The sequence below is a fragment of the Agelaius tricolor genome, unplaced genomic scaffold (genome assembly GCF_023055355.1).
Source record: "Agelaius tricolor isolate 1412-34295 unplaced genomic scaffold, bAgeTri1.0.p SCAF_6, whole genome shotgun sequence".
NCBI lineage: Eukaryota > Metazoa > Chordata > Aves > Passeriformes > Icteridae > Agelaius > Agelaius tricolor.
This window is the reverse complement of record NW_027269266.1, coordinates 14,436,789-14,455,399: the sequence shown is the minus strand read 5'-3', so window position 1 is coordinate 14,455,399 and position 18,611 is coordinate 14,436,789. Positions and strand designations below refer to the sequence as shown.

The 18,611-nt window shown below is 41.7% G+C and overlaps 1 protein-coding gene across 1 annotated transcript in view; it reads left to right on the top strand.

Annotated features, from left to right (window-relative positions):
* APBB1IP (amyloid beta precursor protein binding family B member 1 interacting protein) overlaps window positions 1-18,476 on the top strand; it is a 63,818-nt gene extending 45,342 nt beyond the window's left edge. Inside the window, exons 11-14 of the mRNA XM_071428773.1 lie at window positions 9,045-9,143; window positions 10,079-10,196; window positions 14,071-14,168; window positions 16,773-18,476. Coding sequence (XP_071284874.1) covers window positions 9,045-9,143; window positions 10,079-10,196; window positions 14,071-14,168; window positions 16,773-17,309 — 852 coding nt within the window. The 3' untranslated portion in view covers window positions 17,310-18,476. The remainder of the gene's footprint in view (window positions 1-9,044; window positions 9,144-10,078; window positions 10,197-14,070; window positions 14,169-16,772) is intronic.
* The last annotated feature ends 135 nt before the right edge of the window (window positions 18,477-18,611 follow it).

Below are 18,611 nucleotides of genomic sequence, written 5' to 3'. Positions count from 1 at the left end.
AATAGTATGGGTATTGCCTCAAAGTCTTCATGACATTTCTTCAACTGTTGTTTCACTTTGATCTCTCTAAATGGGATGTGGGCTTTTTCTCCAGTTTCTTCACCTTGGCTACAGTCAGGTATGGGGCTTGCAGAGACAGTGAGCCTTTGGACATAGTGCCTGTCCCAACTGACATGCATCCAGTCACCAGGAGCTGCTCCCTCTGTCCTGTTTCTTATGTAATCTAGGTGTTTCATTTCAACTTCAGTGATCATACCTGGGTTATGTAGCTGATGCTGGCTTGGGTGCTGGTATTAGTCTAGCAACAAGATCATGCACATCATGGGCAGGTTGCTTTGATACTTAGCCTGAAGCTGTGGTGGTTTTTGCAGCCTGGGAGCTGCACCTAAACTAGCTCAAATATAAGTATTCTTATCTGCAGATCCATGCTGTAGGATATTCCTCTTTCAGCTAGAGAAGCAGGATGTGTTGTGAGTGCTCCTTGTGGATGGTTTGTTCCCATTATGTCAGCACCCCACTCTATATGCTATACCTCAGCACAAAAATTGGATGTGCTTTGCTTATTTGCTAATAATCAAGACACTGAGGAGATAATGGGCAAAAGGGTGGGGTTCCAGAAGCAGTTAAACATCACAGTGTTTACTAGCAAAATAGGGAGCATTTTGCTGAGATTATTCAGAAGTTTCCTTTCAGGATGATTCAGGAGACAACTGCAATAACAGAACAAAGCAACTACTTCCTCATATCAGGCAGCAGAAAGCCCAGCTGTGACCAACTAGAAGGAGCACAGCTGCCTGGTTGGAGGGGAGAGCAGGACCACCTTTAGCTCTGTGTGTGCAGCAGACCAGGACTGATGTGCCTGGGTCCTCAGGGCAAGACTGCAGCCTGGCACAGAGCTTCCAATGGAGCTGGCTTTCAGGAATCCTTGGGCTTTGGGGCAACTAAAAACTTGAACTGTGCTTTATTTCCCAGTGGCTATTTGGTCTGTGCTGAGCTTTAAACTTTTTCAGTGCACTTGTTCTATTCCACTGCTAAATAAACCTTCTTCCCTCAAAGAAAGTCCCATATTTCAAAATCCAGGAACAACACAAAGAACTCTCTGAATATTAAAAACAGAGCCTCTGAGTATAAGAAATACTTTTTGGACATCTGCTTTTGTAAATATGAAGATTCTTCCAATTTTGTACTCAGCCTAAGTCTTATCCTTTCATAAATTTAAAGATCCCACCCTTCTCTTTGACATCAGATAAAGAGAGTCTTTTCCTAACAGAGATCTCCATATGCAGAGAAGAGGAAAGGAAAGGTCAGCCAAGTTTGAAAAAAGTCCCATCACTCAAACCTGCATCTCTCAAGTTCTCCTGCCTCCTCTGCTGGGAACAGAGTGGCAAATCTGTTTTGCCACTCTGTTCCCAGCAGAGGAGGCAGGAGAGGATCACAGCACAGCTCTCTGTGCCACCCCGCACACAGTGCTGGCCATTCCTGGGAGAGCAGTGGTGAAGGAACAAAATTCTCTCTGCTTTCCTGCAAAATTATATTCACACACAGCACACAGCAAGTAGGAATGGTTTAGTTCCTCAGAATCAACTTTACATTTACAAATGTATGGTTTTATCTCTAGATTACCTGCAAATTTTCTCATTTGCCATCTCATGTTATATGGGAAATGCTGTGGAAGTAAATGAGACCTTTAATGATTTATTTTATATTCTGAAACTGAAAGCCCACAAAAATAAGGTATTTAACCAGAAAGGAAGGGATCTGCCCATCATGCTAGCAACAGCATCTATTGCACTGAGCAGAAATGGTGACTGTAATGTTCATTTTGTAGATTGTCTCTGTGTGTGCATGCGCACGCCTGCTTGTCCAGAAGCTGATTTTGTCACACCATGTTGAAAAATCTTTCAAAGCAGACAAATAGCAAGGTAATCTATATGCAAATTTGCTGGTTTAGTCAGTCTGATGTGCCTTTGACAAAGAGTGGATTTAATTATAGTTTATTGGTGCTGGTTATGCTTGAGTAATCTGGAGGTAATGGTGCATAATGCTGAATTAATCTAGGATGAAAAAAATTGGTTTCATGGGGATAAACTGAGACAAAGGGAAATCATCCTCTATTTCTACAGCTGGGTACATTTTCCTGTGCAGTCAAAACAGTTAAGTTTTCCTGGCATCATTTGACGCCATTATTTTAAAAAAAATCTAATTGTCCAAAGAATTTTGGAAGTAAATTTTCAAAAAGAATAGCTTGTTTGCAATAGCAGCATCATTTTAGCAGGTGATTTGGTATTTAGCTGCTTCTTTCCTGATTCCCTCCTCCCTCACACCCTGTGTGCTCCATGCAGGCTGAGTCATGTACATAATACATTCAACACAAAGACAGTTAAAAAGGTAGAAGGTCAGAATTAGAGTGTTTGAGATAGAAAACACTAGGAATAACAACTATGTAGAACAAATGGCTAGTGCAGGAAACAAAGATAGAAAGCAGGAGATTTTTTTTTAATGGGAAAGATGTGGAAATTGTTTTATTATGAGTGCTTCAGATAAGTGTTTCAGAGTAAATTCATTGCTAGATTAACTGATAAAGCAGAAGTAGAAATACTTTTTATTGCAGAACACTTTCAGGTATGTGGATTACAGTCATGTACATGCACAGTTTTGCTAGATTAATGTATAAACAGCAGGGTGAATAAGGACAGAGAATGGACTGGGAGAAATTGAATATGATAGCTTTGGAAAATATTACTTCCTGCATAAAGCAGACCTCTTTGGTTACAATGGCTATTAAATATATTTTTTTTAACGATCTGAAAATTTTGCCTCAAGTCATTAGAGAAATATAGGTCAAAAGAATAATTTCCTTAATAATAGAGCAATTAGTCTTTTATACGTAGAGTTCACACATCTTCAAGAGATCAGTTAAGTATGATCATCTTCATGCAAGGGGTGCATAGCATCTGAATTTGACCATGATGAATAGTACATTGCAAATCTGAACCATTTCAATGTGGCTTTAGAAAGGTAATGACTATTAATTCTACTTCCAGCCATGGGAGCCAGAGGAGTTGCAGCTTTTCAGAGAAGCTAGTTCAAGACAGCACAAGTTCATTGGTGGTAGTTAAGGCATCCAAAAGCATTGAGCATTTTGTAAAAATTCGGCCAAAAGCCAAAGCTTGTGATCCAAAGTTAGTCACTCTTTATTCTTCTGGCTATTGTTTCTGCCTCAGAGACTGAGCAATGATCCATATATTTTGGGGCAAGGAATGCAATGAGATGCCTGAATAACTTCAGTTTACTTTTCATCTTCAGTGTTGGAAGAAGGCAACTCAAAAGAACATTTTATTGGGATAATCTCCAATTTCATGCACACATGGCCTTCAGTCATTTGTTTTGGCAGATGCCACAGAAACCACATCATTCAGTTCCCATTTCTTCAGGTTTTCAATGTATTTTATCTTTTTTTCCTTAGGCAAAGAGTTTACTCTATATCTGAAAATGCTATCTGTGGACAAATATTTTTTTAAACCTCTCCAGAAAACAAACTCTTTATATTCGAGTGCTTCTGCTTTTTTTTATCTCCAGACAGTTGATACTTACAGAAGAGACAGTGGGACAGGGGAGAATATAAGGTTCTGTTCCAAGACTCTTCAGTGCTTTTCTGGGTGAAACATGGCACATCCTTTTGCAGCCTGATGTTTGAGATGCTCTCATCTTAGTACCTACAAAATCAGGCTCAATGATGTGACTAATTCATCATTATTAAGAGTTTTGACATCGAAAGATGAAAGTTCACTATAGTCCATATTATTTCAAAGCACTATTCAATTTTTTTAATTGGAGAAAAATTCTGGAGAGCCTTTCTACTTGCATATTTCCACATTTTTTTTAAACTATGACTTCTAGAGTTGTTACTGTTTAAGCAGTTGTCTTTCAGAATTCATTTTGGTGCTGCATATTTCAGAGGCAAAGGTGCTAAACCTTCCAGAGAAGATGTTTTCACTTTGCTGTCAGATGATTTTAATGATCTTTTCAAGACATGGTATGCACCCTATAGCAAAATAAATTATCTATGTATGAGGTGTGGCATACTGTGGTTGGTGGTTTTTTTGCCTTAAAGTGCAGTATTTCTCACATGGCTGTTATTGATATTGTTGATCTCTGTTATTGATATTGTTGATCTCTGTTGGTCTCACAGACAAGTTATTACAGAGTCTGAATCTAGTTTAGTAAAACCAGACTTGCATAGTGACTATAGCTGCTGATGTCAGTGTGCTGGACTAAACACTCTCATGAGACACAGGAGCTGTGAAAGGAGGAAATTGGTCCACACAGAATCATAGAATCATTTAGGGATCTTCATCCCAAGTCAGCATTTCCAGGCACTTCCAGTTGCCTAAGTTCTTCTTCAAATTGCTTATTCTGAGCCACCGTGTTAATGCACTATGTAGTAGATTTTGTGTGAAGTTTTAAGTGGAAAATTGAGCTTGTAAAGGTCAGCATTGAGAGCCGAGACATCTGCCATTGTACTGCCAAAGCAATTCCACTATGATACAGTTCCTCCAAGTGAGCAAATGGTGGGGTGGGTGGGCTGTGACAATTCTTGGCTGAAACATTTTACCTTCCTACCTAAAGTGGCAAGCTTCATGCATCTAAAAAACACAGGAAGCCAAATGTCTCCATCTGAGCCAGCTGCAAATAATCTTGTATGGGTAGAAACCTCAGGGCTAAGCTTGGTGCTGCTGGTGTTTGTTCCTGTGGTCTGGCCTTGCAGACAGCTGCTGCAGGCAGCCTCTGTACTGGCAGCCTGGAACAGTCCTCTTAGGCCTGATCCAAAGCTCTTGTGAGGTGAGGGGGATATTTCCAGTTGACCTCAGTGGGCTGTGGATCCAGTAATGAGTTAAGCTTTATGTGTCATTCATAAGGTTACATGTAAAAAGAGCCAGTGCTGCTGCTGCTTCTTGGAAAATGAGATACATTACAGTTCTCAGCTGTAACAAAGAGATTGTAGAGGGTGCCTGCATGGCTCTGAGGTGTCTGACCTTCCTTCTCAGAGCTGGGGGTTCAGCAGCCTGCTAGTTTGGTCCCTAATTGACAGCACATATTTGTGACTGTGCACTTAATCATGGTTGCTGATTGGAGTAATTTAATCAGCAATTTGGAATAGGTCCCACTGGTGAATATCAGTAGTTGAGATGGATTGCCTGGTGGAGACAATAGCCAGCAAATGACAGGGTAAAGGGTAGCCACTAAGTAACTCAGGTGTTATCTAGCAAGGGACACTGTCACCTTGTTCACTGACTATTCCCCCTCAATTTCTCAGGATTGTGAGACCCCCCCAGTCTGAAAATATTCATAGGCAGGGTAAGGAGTGAGTTGAGGAAATTTGGTGATGATATTATATTATTCAGATCATTGAGGAAATGGCAGACTGAGGAATTCTGGAAGGCCATTTTGAGGCTGAGGTTCAGTGCTCAGTAGTTGTCAGATATATACATCAAGCATTAGGAATTATTAGGAAAGATATAGATGATAAAACAGCAAATGTTGCTTTACCATGGCACAAGTTCATGGTTTCTGTTCACCTGTGCAGTTCTGATCCTCTCATGTCAAAGAGAATATATAATAAACTTGTAAAATATCAAGCATGAGCAACAAGGATAAGCAGAGGTAAGGAATTACTTTGACTTGAAGAATGACTGAAGAGACCAGAAGCCTGTGGGTTAGAAAGGAGATACAGCTTGACACGAGTATGATGAGGATCTCTAGGCTCGGGAGTGGCATGGAAAGGTCTGGCTAGGGGTCAGGCATTCAGTGTCTCTTCCAAAACAAGAATGTTACACAGAGCTAGTGGCAGTCAGGTTCAGAGAAGGAGGTAGTTCTTCATAGAGTGTGTGACAAACTTGAGAAAGTTGTTGCTAAAAGGGGTTGTGGATTCCAGAACTCTCTTTGTGCTCAATAAAAACTGAAGAAGTACCTGGAAGAGAGCCTATTTATGGAGAAACCCGTGATTCTCAGAAAACCACCAAAAATCATTCTAGACAGAGAGCTACAGAGAAAGAAGTATCATATGTGCTTATCTTGTACTTCTCTTGCCCCATTTCTGGCCACTCTCAGAGGCCAGCTGCTGGGTTCAGGGACCTTTGATCTGACACAGTACAGGTGTTCTTTTGAAACTGGTATTTCCATAGGGTGCCCCAGGGCAGAGTATGCAGCAGCCTCTCTTGAACACCCCAGAAGCAGATCCCAGTGGCAGGGCTGTGTGTATGTGCAGCACCATCACCTAGCTTCCTCCAGGCCTTGACCTCCTCTGCCTTGTTGTGCAGTGTGGACATTCTTCCAGATGTTTGCATGAACCATTTGTTAAATTATGGAAGTCTTCTATTTTTGCTTGTAATAAAAATACACTCTGGTAGGTGTTTAAAAATGGGGGGAGAGGGGGGAATATGTAGATGCAATAGATCTCTTGCCATGAAAAAGAAGGGAAAGGAAAAGCTCCCTTTTTTCCTTTTTTTAAAGGTTTGGGTGCCATCTGGTGGGCTCAGTAGGGTCTTACACACTGAAGCAAAAATGCTGGTTGCTGGTTAAGTGCCTGAAGAACTGACTTTACCGAGGGTTGCAGTGTCTTTATTTTCACCTCTCCTGGTTCTTTTGTCTCCATTGGTGATAACATAAACCAGGTATATGGGATATACTCTGTCACACAAAAAAGGGCCTGCTTACAGTTCCCTTTTAAAGGTACCATTCCATTCAGGCTGAATTCTCTGATTTTCACTGTGTTTGGTCACCTAATGGAGAAATAGTGGAAGGAAAGAAGGATTTTTGGGCATTGTGTCCCAGCCATATCTTGTGCTAGCAGAGGCTACTCTGAGCAGCATTCAGGCTCTCTGAGGCTGTGGGAGACAAGGACAGGCAGATGCTGGGAGCTGGAGCAGGCTGTTTGTCCAGGGGCCTGGTTACTGCCTTGGTTTGATACTTGGCAGAGGTGTATAAAAACAAGATACAGCCCTGTAGACTGAGCTGTGTGAAGGGGTGATGTGTGAGTGTACCAGGTGGGTGAGGGTCCACGAGGTGGCCCCTGCTCTGCAGTTAAGGCACCTAAGTGGTGACAGTGGGCTGGCACCTCTGGGCTTGCCGTGGGAGCTGTCCCTTGCTCTCAAGCTGGGAGTGCCCCAGAGCAAGGTGATGGAATAAGGCAGCCATGGGCACTCCCAGAGGTGGAAATAGACCCAGCATATTCATTGTCCAGGGGACATGGCCAGCTGTGCATTTGCAGACTGGGACCTGTGTGAGCAGGTGACTGCAAACATGCAGGGACTTGTAACATGGTTACAAGTAGTAATAAGGGTAATATTCCTTTGTTTTTCTCTTCCTCACAGTTATCTCCATGGTATGTTCCCTCTCACTCCATAATTTGATGATGCAGGGCTTTGGCAGCTATAGTGGCTTGTGCAGTCCTATCCTCTCATCCATCCCTTGCTACTCCTTCTCTCCCCAAGCCACAATATTCCTTATTCCTTTGCCCTATGTGAGGTCATGCTGTGGACTGCTGGGTTTAAAAACAAATAAACCAAAACTACAGCATGATGAAATGGGTTATATTTAACCCAGACCAGTTCCGTTTTTGTTTTTTTTGTTTTTTCTTTTAAATCAGAATGTGGCCTCCTGAACAGCTGGGTCAGCAGAAGCAAGGGAAGCCTGGTGTCTGCAGGGAGCAAGGGACACGTGGCTGAGGAGCAAGTCTGCTGTGTTTGGCTCTGCTTTGGGGTCACCCAGCTGTGGGCAGGCTTGGCCTCTGCAGCAGGACATCCAGCCAGTAGCAGATATTTGTGAGGAGGTGGCACCTGCATGAGCCAGAGGCTGGCAGTGCTCTGTGCTGGGAGGGACCTTGCTGAGTGCCCCATGTGCAGCACTGCTCTGCTTTGGGGGCTTAATGACACCTCTAAGCCCAGTGTCCTTGCTAGGTGGAGGTGTGCTTTGAATGTTTACCTGCACAGGCTGAAAAGAGAGTGAATCCTTGGAGCATATTTAGCTACTCTTTGTGCATTCACAAAATTCCACTAACTGTACATTTAAAATTTTTAAGAATATAGATAGAAATGAACACATAAATAAGGGATAATGAAGCATTTTTCCTTTGGGTCCATTCTTTCCTTTGCATATCAAGAGATGGCAGTATGTTATTCCATCCAAGTTACTAAAGACTTATGTCCTCCTCTGCTTTAGCAGGGAAACCAAATTCCTTTAGATTCTTAGAGAGAATGTTCAGTCCTAGGCAAGTAGGAAGTCTGGCATTTTGATGGTCTTTGGGTTGCAAAGATATGTCAAAACATACCCATACTACCTTGATCAGTAAAGGAAAGAGATACTAAATTTTGTCCAAAATGAAAAAAAGTCTTAAAATTGTAGAGGTTTCTGGTACAAACAAATGAAAAAGAATACTTCTGATAGTGCTGGATTTTGAATGATCCTCTATCCAGAACATATAACAGTTTTTATATATAATTTTTGCAAAAACAGCAAGAGTAAAGCAGAATAAAAATATATAAGAAGAAAGCTTGAATTAAGCCCAAAGAAAAGCAGTCAGTCAGGAGGAAAAACCTGTTTCAGCTGAAAGTTTATACTTAAATAAATTTAACATAGTCTTTGAAAACTATTTGCGTTCAATGTTCAGTCTAAGTGCCTCACGTATGACAAACCACAAAATGAGAAGCAGACTTCCTTCTAGTGATTGTACATTGAGTGTTAGACCCTGAACCAGAACAATTATGGATTTCATTGAACTCTAGATCATTGTTACATTTCTGAAACCCTTGAATTCACATTACAATGCATTTAAATTATTTTAAGCAAAAGCTGCCAGTGGCAACTCATGTATTGTTCATAATCACCATATTTTTATATTTTCTTACACTCTGTTTTTGCTGCCTTTTTTTTCTCAAGTCACCTTTATGATGGGTTTTCACAGGGTCATTGTGTGGTTCCTTCAGACTTTCATATAGTGATTTAATTTCTGTGTTTGTCTTATTTTATAAATTATTGTCTTTCAGCATCCCCAGATTCAAAAGGAGTCACAATATATCAAGTACTTGTGCTGTGATGATAAAGCAACCCTGCATCAGTGGGTAACAGGAATAAGAATTGCCAAGGTGAGATTAAAAGCAAATTTACTTTAATATATTTTCTGTAAAAGCAGGTCTTCCTCAGGTTTCTGACTGTCATCACCTCAGCTGGAAATGCTGTGACAAGAATGGACATTCATGCTAATTTCACCACAGAAACAAAGATCAGAAGTGCATGATGAGGATGGATTTGCTGAATGTCCCTGTGCCTTAGCTATCAGTATGTTTTTCTTATTAACACAGGAGTTCAGTAGCTATAAAACTCATGTACTCATAAAACTTACTGCACAGTCATCTGGCTCAATAATAATGTACTGTAGCTAAAGTGTGCAAGCTCTGGCCACTCCAGTTGTGACATTTTTCAGACAGTCCTACCCAAATTGTCTACCTCACTCTGTTTAAAAATATCCTAATTGACAGCCCATTTTTCTTTGTACAAAACATGAAGGTAGATGGATTTATACAAAGCCCTGGTATTGCCTATATTTTCCCATATAGACCTACTCCTCTTATCTGTTAGCTTGGGCTTTTTCCTGACAGTTCTCCTGGAGGGTGGCATATAACAAAAGTGGGGAGAGAACATAAAATTATGTTGTATCTTACACTGCTTTAGAGCCTGGGATTCAGTGTCTCAAGTCTCCAGTTTGAAAATGTAATACTTGGGAAAAGATACTGAGAACAGTTGATTTTGAAGCCAGGATTCAAGAAGTTTACAGATACTGAAATGAATGTGAAATGTAAGAATGGTAACAGTAGGACTGTGTCTGGTCATGGGGATTCATGTCTTAATGTGCTTTCCACCTAGCCCTACACAGAAAAGGCACACAACTTCTAGAAAGACACCTTCTAACAAAACTAGGTAGGAAGAAACAAGGTCAGAAAAGTTGTCCAAGAGCAAAATGAATGCTTGGCCTATGTCAAGCCAATGTCAAGCTCATGTTATTGTTTTGATTCTTTTGCAGTATGGCAAGACGCTCTATGACAATTACAAATGTGCAGTGAAGAAAGCTGCCTTGTCCTCTCGGTGGGTAAATCAAAAAGTGGTGGAGCCAGCTGCCCCTGCAGGATCCTCATCAGCAGGTACTGACACTGCCACAGCAGTTGAAGTCACATTTATTGCCCCTTTCTATTATCATCAGTGTTTCATAGAGTCTTTGTCCAGAAAACTTTCCCATGGATTCAGCAAGATGTCTTTTTAGAGACAGGCCAGTGTAGCAGCAAAGCTCTCACTTTACAGTTAGAACTTGGAGGATACAAAGACAGTTCACTGAAGATCAGTTAAAATCTGCACAACTTAATAATGCATTTTTCTGTTGGCATCTGAATTCTTTATCCTCCACCTACATTTTGCAGACTGATGATCCATGTCTTGAAACTTTCTGTTTGCCCATCTCTACGCTGGCTGTACTGGAGTTTTTCTTCCAGTTAGTAAAAGGGGTGAGTGGGATATTCTGACATTGATCATTATGGAAAGATTAGAAAAGATGAGAAATCATTATAGAAAGAGTGAGTCACTCTCTGTCCTAGCCTTTCACTCATTTGCATGGTAACAATGTGGGTGTTAGGACACAAGTAAGAAAGGACTACATTATTTTCTAACCTTACTTTTCCAGTAGCTCCATCATACTGCTGTTACTGATCTAATGATGATACCAGTACAACAGTGCATGATAGTATCTGTAACTTGCATGACTATTTTTAGTTTACATGCTTAAGATATGCTTTATAAGGATGGGCATGCTGGCCAAGTACTAACTGTCATAGGGCAGGTGAGGTTGATATTACTGTTGGAAGTTAATACTCTGTCTTCTCATGTAGACAACTCAAATACCTTTCCAGGGCTCCAGTTCAGTTCATCTTTTTTGAGTACATGGAGATAGAAGGTGGTCTTCCTACTATTCCTTGGAGACAAATTATGTTAATAAATACATATCTGGCATGGGGACACCCAGTAACAGGCTGTTTTGAGATCAGGGAGGTTTCTGATGGGGGAAGGTGTTTTTAAGGGCTTGTTTTACTACTCATTATCCTGCTCTGATTTTGTTAGAAATAAATTCACTTTTTATCTCTAAGTTGTGCCCTGTTTTGACCTCAATGGTATTTGGTAAGTGATCTCTCCCACTTCTTATCTGAGTCCACAAATTATTTGTTAAATTTCTCTCCTCTGTCCAACTGCAGAGAAGAGTGAGTGAGTAGCTTTTGTGGGTGCCTGGCATCTGACCAGTGTCAGCCCTTGACAGGAGGAAGTTTACTTGAGTGAGAGTGGGTTTGACAGTCATAGAACATTGGTGTTCAGGTGCTGAGAGCAGTAGAGAGGAGGCTGGCCAGGGGGGCTCCATGCTGGTGCTGCCATCTGTCCTGGACATGGGCAGGACTGAGGCCTTATAAAGGCTGTATATACATCTCTGAGACTTCAGCTCCTGACTAGAATCCAGGAACACTGCATGTGTTCAATAGAATAGCTGCTAATTTTAACTAATGGATTGCATTAAATGGTTAAGTAGCCTGGAAAGGTTTTAGTCATGTATACTGTCTCTATGGAATTAACTCTGAAGGATCATTAGTGTTGTAATTGAGGCAAATCACCATGATTCTGGGTATCTTACACCTGTCATAGCTGCCCTATATAAAGCCTGGGGCCTGACTATGCTACTAAAACTGCCTAACTCTGAGCAGCTGTTGGTTTGTTGGTTTTGGAAAGGTACAAAGGATGTTCACTTCTGTTTTCAAATGGCTCCACAGCCATTTGTATGAGCTGACTTCAGTATAGGCTAAAATCTGCTATAGAAAACTACAGTCCTGTGTGAACTGTACTCTGTTAACTTCAGTGGCAGCCAAGGAAGGCAGGTGAAACTTTGGTTCTCACTTACCATGTGGCCATTATTCCCTGGACACAGTGCTGTAACCAGCATTGGTATGTTCACATGTACCCCAACCTGTGTTGTCTGTGGCTCTGAAGTGTCCTGGGTGCACCTCAGTCAAAATATTTTGTTTCCCTCTCTGCCTTTGTGCCTGTGTGCCTTTGAACACTAAAAAAATCAGTGTATGTGGTGGTCCTGCATGATATTCCATCACAATATCATGATGTTTGAAAGATGGAAGATGTCGCTTTATGCAGATGCTCCTTATCACTACAAGGATAAATATTTTGATTTTGGGTATCTATATTTTGCATTATTTGGACTACCTTTTTTTTCCTTGAAAAATACTAATTTGCTATAAAATTTTGAAGAAATTAACTTGTAAAAATACTATAACATTTAAATTAAAAATAAATCTTGATAATAGAATGCATGGGCTCACATACTGTATTGTCGGGGAGTCCATTAGCTGGCTGGCAAGAGATGATGTATCAAGTGTTGCTTTCAAGTCTTGCATAGTTTATGAAATCCATTAACAGAAGAGGAAACAGATTACTGTGTTCCAGCCTTCTGTTATGTAATTTCTGCCAAGTAGAACACCATACCTCACTAGATAAAGTGGATCTCTCTCTGCTCTCCTTCATTTAGTTAAATCTCAGTACGACTGAAGGCAGCAACATCTTTGAGCAGTATGAAAACCAAACTCCTGCTCTGCTATGAACAGCAGACAAAGGGAGGTGAGACAGTAACTTGCTCTACTTTAGGGAGCATAACCCTCTGGGCCACAGAACCCAGGGATTTATATCTCCTTCCACTGAGGAAGGAGAGCCACAAGATTGGTTTTATCTCTTTGTTGACTCCCATGTTAGTCCTTCAACACAAGACTGTAGTTTGAATGATCCAAATGGTACTTTGGATTAAATATGCTGAACAACATGCAAGCACAATTATAAAACCTAAGGATGTTAAACCACCTTCTGTCATCCCTTGAAGCTTAAATAGCCTTAGTAAATTAGGCACACTGCAGAGTTTTTCTTACTTCTCTGCCAGTCATGGGATTTGCAGGTATGGCAGTAAAAATACTTTATTCTACTTCTTATCATATTCCTGGAACCTCTTTGCTGATCAGTAAAGTATGTGTTAAGATTAAAGCCATTGTTGTGCTTAGTCTACCCTGTAGGCAGCTAAGGGTTCACTAACATCTGAGAAATACAGGAGTGGAACTTTACTGGATCTCAGAACTGTAAATTATAATAGAGCTAAGGCAGTTATTATGGTTTGCCAATGCAGGTCTCTAGGCACCAAACACTGTCTACTGCTTTGACACATACAGCTTTTAAAAATGCTACACTAAACTGGAGTATTTAATCCTCATCAAACTACACAGGGGCAGGGGATTTTTTATAATTAAACTTGTAAATTTGTTCTTTGGTCTCACATTCACTTACTCCATTTGACAGTACTGGGTTATTTATGCATATCCCTTGCACAAGCAGAAATGGTGGGCAGATGTTTTGCAGAGCTTTAACTCAGCCAGCTTCCAGATCTGCACTAATCTGAGAACACAGTGAAGTTCACAGATCTTTGTGATTCCAAATGGGGCAGATATTTCAGAGCTGGGGAGACGTTTTAGCTCATTTACTAAAGAAAGTGGATCAGCCCCTCTGTAGGATTTCAGATCTTCCACTCCAATGACTGATTGATACGAAGCTATGGTGCTTTTTGTCTTTAACCTAAACTAAACAAAAAAAAAAAGGCAATAAAAACTGGGAATATAGTAATACTAGTAATACTAATACTACAGCACACTGCAAACTTCAAAATGCTGTTATGAAACACAGGTATTTTAATGTAAGGTGCTTATGGATTTTAATGTAAGGCACTTTATTTTCCTTAAGTAAAAAACTGAATAAGAAAAGTAACAAAATGAGCATGAAGTAGAAAACATTTTACTGAGTTATGTATACAAACCCTGTAACAAGTGTTTCCTTGTGGAAGTTGTAAAGAAATTGCTATAGTTGGGTATTCTCTGATCTGGTTAATATCACAAAAATGTAACACTCTCTTCCCTCTGGCTCCTCTCCTTCTCACAGGTACTGTTCAGTCAAATGGACAGATTCCCCAAAGTGATCATTATTCCACTGCAGAATGTCCAGACACTCAGAAGAAAGTGGATACAGCTGAAGCACAAGTGAGCAGTTATTACAGCTAAATGTCATCTGTGAATGAGTTTTCCAAGTTTGTTTTCCTTCACCTACTGTCTTCCCCCTCAAAGAGCCAATGAGAAGGATTAGGCTCCTGGGAAAGGTGGCTGCCCCACACACTGCAAACAGTGTGTGTGCTGTGCAGAACCAGGAGCTGCCAATGGGAGGTGAAGGCACAGCCACCCACTGCTTTTTTCCTTCAGAACAAGCAGCCATGAGTTAATGTATCAGGAACAGGAATGTGCCTGCTGGGACAGTCTCAAAGTGTGCTGCCAGAACCTTGGTGCCATGCTTTGGTCTCCAAAAAAAAAGGTCTTGCCTTAGAAACACCAGACATACAGTAGTGTTTTCAGTAGGGAACACTGCACAGCTGAACATGAGTGTGTAAGAAAGGAGAAACTATGAAGAACTAAGGCAAAACCTTACATGTTTTCCTTCTGCTCTAAATGCATTTCTTGTTAAGCTCCAAATTTCATGTAATTGCACCAAATCTGGCTGTAAAAATATCTCAAAGGGTACACTAAGAGAACCTCAAGAGCATCATACAGAAAAAAAGTGTGCATTTGTTTGCAGTTCATCATTCAATCTCTTCATCATGTATGAAGTGCACAGGACAAATTAAATTAAATTCCTAGGATTTTCCTGTCACCAGCATCACATGTTCTACACTTCTTGTTTCTGTCTTTTGAGTTCCTCCTGTTTCTCTGTTCTGAACCTTGCTTCCTCTGGACCAAATCACATTCTGAGAACTCAGCCACTGGTTCCCTCCTCCTGTGTCTCATTTACTTCCATGTTTGGAGGCAAGGAGTGAGGAAGAGGAGGCATACATGTTATAATTAGCTCATGCTAGAATTAATGCTGCTGCAGGGGTGCAGAGCACTTTTCTCTAGAAGCAGCAAACAGGAGGAACTAGAGATCTCCATGCAGCCACTGGGCTTTGATCCCATTGCAATTATGGACATGGTGGGAGAGCTCCCGTGACTGCAGTGTTGTCACGAAGGGCCACAGGCTGTTTAGGAGAGACAGACCAGGAGGGTGCAGTGGTGAAGTTGCACTCGATGTGAAGCAACACTTGGAGTGTGCTGAGCTCTGTCCTGGTGAGGATAAAAGGGCGGGCTAGGAAGGGTGACACCATTGTGGGTGTTTGCTACAGGCCGCCCGATCAGAAGGAGGGAGGGGATGTGTGGGAACCCAGGACATCCCTCTGGCTGTCCTGAGCAGCCAAGAGCCCTGCCAGGGGTTTTAGAGACCCTGGCACAGAGCCCAAAATACCTGTGGTTTTAACTATGACCCGTGGAGCAAATTACCAACCTTAAATGAAGATCAGCAAGCCACAACAGTTTAGGCAGAATAATAGTGAAGTTATCACAGAGTGGAAAAGTAGATTTTGGGGTTTCTGGTATGGGGGTTGAGGAGGCAAGATGGAGGGAACTGGGCATGCCCAGCCTTTCTCCTTCTTCTTCTTGGCCTCCATCTTCTGCTGTGATGTTGGCACCTTTAGATTGGTTTAGAGTAGAAGCTCACTGTCTAACACAGGTGATAGGTACTGGAAAGTAATTGTAAACATTGTACACGTAGTTTTTAGTATAAAGACATAACATCATCCCGGGGGCAGGCAGAGTGCCTGGAACTGTCCTGCTGGATGGACCTTGGCAGGGCAGGAGAAAGAATTTTATAGATAAGATACAATAAACAACCTTGAGACTGAGAAATGAAGAGCCCTGACTCCTTCTTCCAGTGCCAGGCTGGGAAAAGAGACTTTCAAACTCTTCTCGGGGTCACTCTGACCAGCGAGAGATCCCAACATGGATGAGGCCTTCTGCAGGCAGCTGGAAGCAGCCCCACAGTCACAGGCCCTGGTTCTTGGGGGGCTTTAACTGCCCTGACATCTTCTGGAGAAGCAAAAGAGCAAAGCACAAGCAGTGCAGGAGGTTCCTGGAAAGCACTGATGACAACTTCCTGTCCCAGGTAGTGAAAGATCCCACAAGGAATGCTGGGCTGCCCGACCTTCGACTAACAAACAGGGAAGGCCTTGCTGGACATGCAGCGCTTGGGGCAGCCTTGGCTGCAGTGACCACGAGACTGTAGAGTTTGGTATTGAAGGAAGAGGCAGCAGGACAGAGAGACAGATTTCAAACAGGGACTCCAGGAGAGCTAACTTTAGCATCTTTAGGGATCTTGGAAGAATGGGAGAAGGCCATGAAGGGCAGAGGGGTCCAAGAGAGGTGGTCAATATTCAAAGATCATTTCTTCCAGGCTCAAGGACAATGAATCCCAAAGGTACTTCCTTGATGTTAGTCTTACTAACTGCAATTGCTTGAAATTTTAAAAGCACTCATCTTCTGTGGGCAGCATTCAAAGAAGCGCCATGAATACTGTCAAGAGGGAGGGTTCCACTGTCAAAACCTCTATGGGCAGCTTCAGAAAGAAAACAAAATACTCTTTTCATGTTTCAGGCAAAATGTACTCCACCTAATTTCCCTGTCTACTACACTCATGTATTTTCACATCTTTTTATGTTCTTAGGCAGTGGCATTAGTCTTACACGTTTACTGACTGTGACTGTCCTTTTATTTTTCTGCTTATTAAAGGCTGAAACAAATAATGCCAGTGCACCTGGCCTGGCACAACCATTGCTGAGGCCACAGAAAATCCAGAGTAAGAGGACCTCACTGCAGCCTCCTCCTCCACCTGAAAGGCGTTCATCTGCTATTTCTACTTCACCAGTTCTACCCTCCAAAGTGATACGAGACAGTGGCATTTTCCTAACAGATCCAGAGAGCTTTCCAGCACCACCACCTACACTGAAGATTGATTTTCCTCCTCCACCACCACCATCTGATTTCTGTGAACCACCTCCTGATTTTGTGCCTCCACCACCACCAGTGTCCAGCAGCAGTAATGGAGATGTGCCATTACCCCCTCCACCTCCACCTGTCTCCAGTAAGGCACCACCACTTCCAGTGAAGAAACCTGTACCACTTCCTCCCAAAAGGCTGGAAAACACAGGACAAGGTGGAGAGCCACAGTCAGCAGGGCCACCTCTGATTACCGGGGGAGGCAAGCAAGCAGATTTCATGTCTGACCTAATGAAAGCTCTTGAGAAGAAAAGGGGTAACAGCTCCTGAACTCTGGGAGTGGGTAGACTTTAGACAGAGCTGGTTCTGTGAGGTACCACAGAAGGTCAGGCTGGATCAGGATTCTCCAGGAGGAATTCTCCTGCAGAGTTCCTTTTGGTCTCAAGAAGATGGGGTACCCTTTGTCACCCACTTGATCCCTGTAACCTTTGTCCTTTCCCCCTGCACCTGACGATCCCCTGCTGTTAACTTCCATTCCAGCACCAGGCCAAGGCAAGAATTAGCTGGAGAGTCTTGCTTCCCTCCACAAGAACAGCCAGGGATGGTGGAGCAGCACTCTGGAGCCAGCCATTTCAGAAACTGAGATTCATCTACTCTGGCTGCCTTTTTAGTAGAATTGGAGTTAAAGGAAAAATACAATGTCCTCATGAAAATTTTGAGAAGTGGGAAGGAAAATCCCTTTTCACAGAAATGCCCTTAAAAGTTTTTTATCAGAAGAGTTCCAGCTGTGGGAGTTTTCTTCCAATACAAAGATGCTTTTACAATTTTTTTAAATAGTCTGTCTAGATTGTTGTGAGATGCAATTTAGGGCCAGAGCCATTTCCAGACAGTGTCACCCCAAATGCTGTACACTCCTGTTTCTATATGCAACTAAGTCATACCTGTCAGCATTCACAGCTGCTGCTTTGAAATCTCATTTATTTGGTTAACTTTGACAAAGAAAAAAGTTTTATTTTGAAATCATGTATGCTTCCATGGTAAGCAGGAATTTTTTTTCTCTTGGTTAAGATTGTCTTCAAACTGTAGCTAGAAATGATCTGTCTTGTGAAAGACTTTTTAATTATCTTGTACCTGATAGGAATGTCTCCTCCCACATTTTTTTTTAATTTGTTCTCCCCATTTAATTCTCCCTTTTTAATGTAGGAAGCATTCATTGTTAGCTCTTAAATAAAAATAGCTTCTATTTTATATGTGTACAAAGTGTCACAGTTAACGAGCAGCCATTTTACTAGCAATTGGAACTTCAAACGTTTTAAAAAAATTTTGCCTATACCTTCTAAACTTTGTTTTTATTTATTCTGGTCTTTGCCTCTTCTTATGCACACCTGACCTTCTAAGATACCCTCAGCAGTATGTCTCTGTATTTTGAATTATAAAAAAGCATAAAAAGCAAAGCGTGTGATCTAAATAAATAAATGCATGAAAGCAGCTGACAGAGCAGGGGGTGAGCCTGATGTGTTTGTCAGAATGGATTCCTAGATCCAGAAGTGGTGGTGGAGTCAAGATAATGACAAGCTGGTGGCAGTGCCACTGTCTGTGTTTTGGGTCATCTCTAGTCTTATTTATGGCTTA